The following is a 2,850-nucleotide window of genomic DNA, read 5'->3' as shown; positions in this document are numbered from 1 at the left end:
GGAAGGTGGCTCAGTGGTAGAGCGCTTGCCTTGCATGCATGAGGCCCTCGGTTCGATTCCTCAGCACCACATAAGCAAAAAGAAAAAAGCCGGAAGTGGCGCTGTGGCTCAAGTGGTAGAGCACTAACCCTGAGCTGAAGAGCTGAGGGACAGCGCCCAGGCGCAGAGTTCAGGCCCCACGACTGGATCCCCACCCCCCCCCGAAAAAAAGCTTATTTAAAAAATAAATAAAAACTTTAAAAAATATTAGAACACAAAGGCACTGGTGCTCACACCTGTAATCCTAGCTACTCAGGAGGCTGAGATCTGAGGATCAGGGTTCAAAGCCAGCCCCAGCAGGAAACTATGTGAGATTCTTATCTCCAATAAACCACTCAGAAAACCAAAAGTGGAGCAGTGGCTCAAGTGGTAGAGCACTAGCCTTGAGCTGAAGAGCTGAGGGACAGCACCCAGGCCCAGAGTTCAAGCCCCACAACCCACCCAAAAAAAAAAAAAAGAAAGAAGAGCTCTAGCTTTGAGTTCAAGCCCCACAGCTGACAAAACAACAACAAAAACACAAAGGCACAATGCCTATGTGTCTCTGATCATACAAAATAATATTTATTGACGTGAACTCCAGTAAACAGAAACAAGAGGCTTTTGCCTTGTTGCTATTTTCATTTTCTTTTTGTCCTGTTCGTTTATGTCTTTGGAAGGGTAAGGGGAGGCACAGAAATGGAGGGTCAAAGGGCAAACAAATGCAGCAATGGTATTCAACAGACACTATGTTGAAAATGAATTATACAACTTGTGTTGGGATAAGAGGGAAAAACCCAGAGAGTGTGAGGGAAGGTGTGACATTGTCCAAAAAGAAATGTACTCTTTACCTGACTTATGTAACTGTGACCCCTCTGTTCATCATCTTTATAATAAAAAAGTAAAGCTATTAAAAGCTATTATTTTTTTACTCCGCTGAGATAGTTGCTAAAAGGGAAAGAGAATATAACGAACTTAACCTCTAGAAAAAAAAGACTGAGGTGTTAAAGCAGCCTTTTAAAAGCTTAAGATTTGCTTCTATTTTCTCCATGAGGTAGCCAGAATACGAAAAACTGTAAAGGGTGATCAGAAAAAATAGCGATCTTTAAAAGGAATACAACAAGAAAGTACAAAGGACATGAATTCTATATAGGAAAAATAAAACAGACACAGTAGCCCTGTTAGCTCAAATACAAGCTCGAATTGTCTCATCTTGTGAGGATGGAAAGTTTAAAGGCCACCTGTCAAGGCTGAAGTCAGGATAACGGGAATACTAAAACCCGACCTCAACACACTTTGTCCCAGTGTATTTACAGTCTCGCACAAGGTTTGGCACAAAATTGATGCTAGTCAACAATAAATGGACTGTGGCCCTAGGGGAAGTAAAAGGGCTCCTTCACTTCAGACGGTCCGAACAGAAGCCATTTAGGTTCCACACGCTATCTCCAGGCCGTCGGGTGAACTCAGAGGTAGCAGAACGAGAATCCACCAGATTGGCGTTCCCGACAACCTCCTCTCAGAAAACCCCGCCTGGCTCGGGCCCGGCTCGGGCGGGGGTCCCGCGGCTGCGGGCTGGGGAGGCGGGCCGCAGACCCTCCACCCACCCCGGACCCCTCGGCTTCCCCGCTGAGGTGGGTCAGCACACGGGTGTCTCGCAGGGGACACCTACCCTCGTCCGCGTCATACATGTTGACGGGTTCTGAGGCGCCAAACTCGAGAAAGCACAGAGAGAAAGGCACACACCACCTCCGGAAGCCGAAGCCGGAGACGACGTGACTTCCGTTTCCGACGTCCCCAAAATCCTCCGCGGCTACACCGAAGGTCCCGCCTTCTTAAGCCGACGTGAAATCCGCGCCTGCGCAAAAGGTGGCGCGGTGAGAGGGTGAGGCGGCGCCAGGGGTGGGGCGGGAGGATTAGCGCCGGCCTTCGAGTGACGCATGCGCAAACTCAGGGGTTGCCTCCGGCTTGGGCCAGCCAGTGAGAGTTTGGTCTGCTGTTCAGTGTGGTTGTTGCACAAATGATGACACCTGGAAAACACCTGAGCACGTTTATTACCGAAAGATTTCGCTGTGGCCGTGAACTAGTGGCACCTAATGCCTTTATTTTTCGCTCTGAGAAAGACCAAAAACTTTAAAGTGTGACTTTTTTAAGAGCAACTTCATGGGGTGCTGACGGAGCCTACGGGTGGGGGAAAAAAACACCCACTACCGAGCTAGTTATGTCTAGGTCCCCGTCGTCTTAGGTTAAGGTAAGGGATTTCATCGCGAGAATTCCAAATGACTCTCGGGAGACAGATACAATTGGCGGTCCCCAGGTATCCCTAGACTCATCCGGGCGGCCCGTGCGCACGCGCCGACTGCCGCTCACGTGCGCACGCGCCGACCGGCCCTGCGCCGTCCCCATGCTGCCGGCGCTCCTAACGCGAAGGCTGCTCTGCGGCCTGGTGCGGGTGTCGGCGCCCGCGGCGGCGCGCCCGACCCTTGCGGGTCCCCTCCCAGAAAGGAGGTGCGCGGCCGCCTCCTCGTCCCAGCGCCAGTCCTTCCCGGGCCGCGGGCTTCCTCCTGCCCCCACGGCCTGTGAAGACTCCCCAGGAGGCTTGGGCACCGAGGAGCGTTTCCTGTTCCCCGAGTATGTGGTGGAGCCGGCGTCCGCGCCGACCCCGGAGGAGGAGCTGCGAGAGCTGCAGCAGCGACTGGAGGAAGAGGAGCGACAGCGACTGCGGCGGCGGGAAGAGCGGCTTCAGCGCCAGCTCCGCGTCGGCCGCCGTGCGCACCCGGGGCCGGAAGCTCCGGCCCGGACGGTGCCGCCCAGCGGCCTGTACTGCTCGGGCTGCGG

At 53.4% G+C, this 2,850-nt stretch overlaps 2 protein-coding genes across 2 annotated transcripts in view; one reads left to right on the top strand and one right to left on the bottom strand.

Annotated features, from left to right (window-relative positions):
- Polr2b (polymerase (RNA) II (DNA directed) polypeptide B, 140kDa) overlaps positions 1 to 1,703 on the bottom strand; it is a 40,995-nt gene extending 39,292 nt beyond the window's left edge. The window contains exon 1 of the mRNA XM_013008931.1: positions 1,546 to 1,703. Coding sequence (XP_012864385.1) covers positions 1,546 to 1,703 — 158 coding nt within the window. The remainder of the gene's footprint in view (positions 1 to 1,545) is intronic.
- A 702-nt stretch (positions 1,704 to 2,405) lies between these two features.
- Positions 2,406 to 2,850, top strand: part of Noa1 (nitric oxide associated 1) — a 15,092-nt gene continuing 14,647 nt past the window's right edge. The window contains exon 1 of the mRNA XM_013008929.1: positions 2,406 to 2,843. Coding sequence (XP_012864383.1) covers positions 2,417 to 2,843 — 427 coding nt within the window. The 5' untranslated portion in view covers positions 2,406 to 2,416. The remainder of the gene's footprint in view (positions 2,844 to 2,850) is intronic.

The sequence above is a fragment of the Dipodomys ordii genome, unplaced genomic scaffold (genome assembly GCF_000151885.1).
Source record: "Dipodomys ordii isolate 6190 unplaced genomic scaffold, Dord_2.0 Scaffold8, whole genome shotgun sequence".
NCBI lineage: Eukaryota > Metazoa > Chordata > Mammalia > Rodentia > Heteromyidae > Dipodomys > Dipodomys ordii.
Note: the sequence above shows the minus strand (reverse complement) of the source record. Positions and strands in the feature narration are given on the sequence as shown.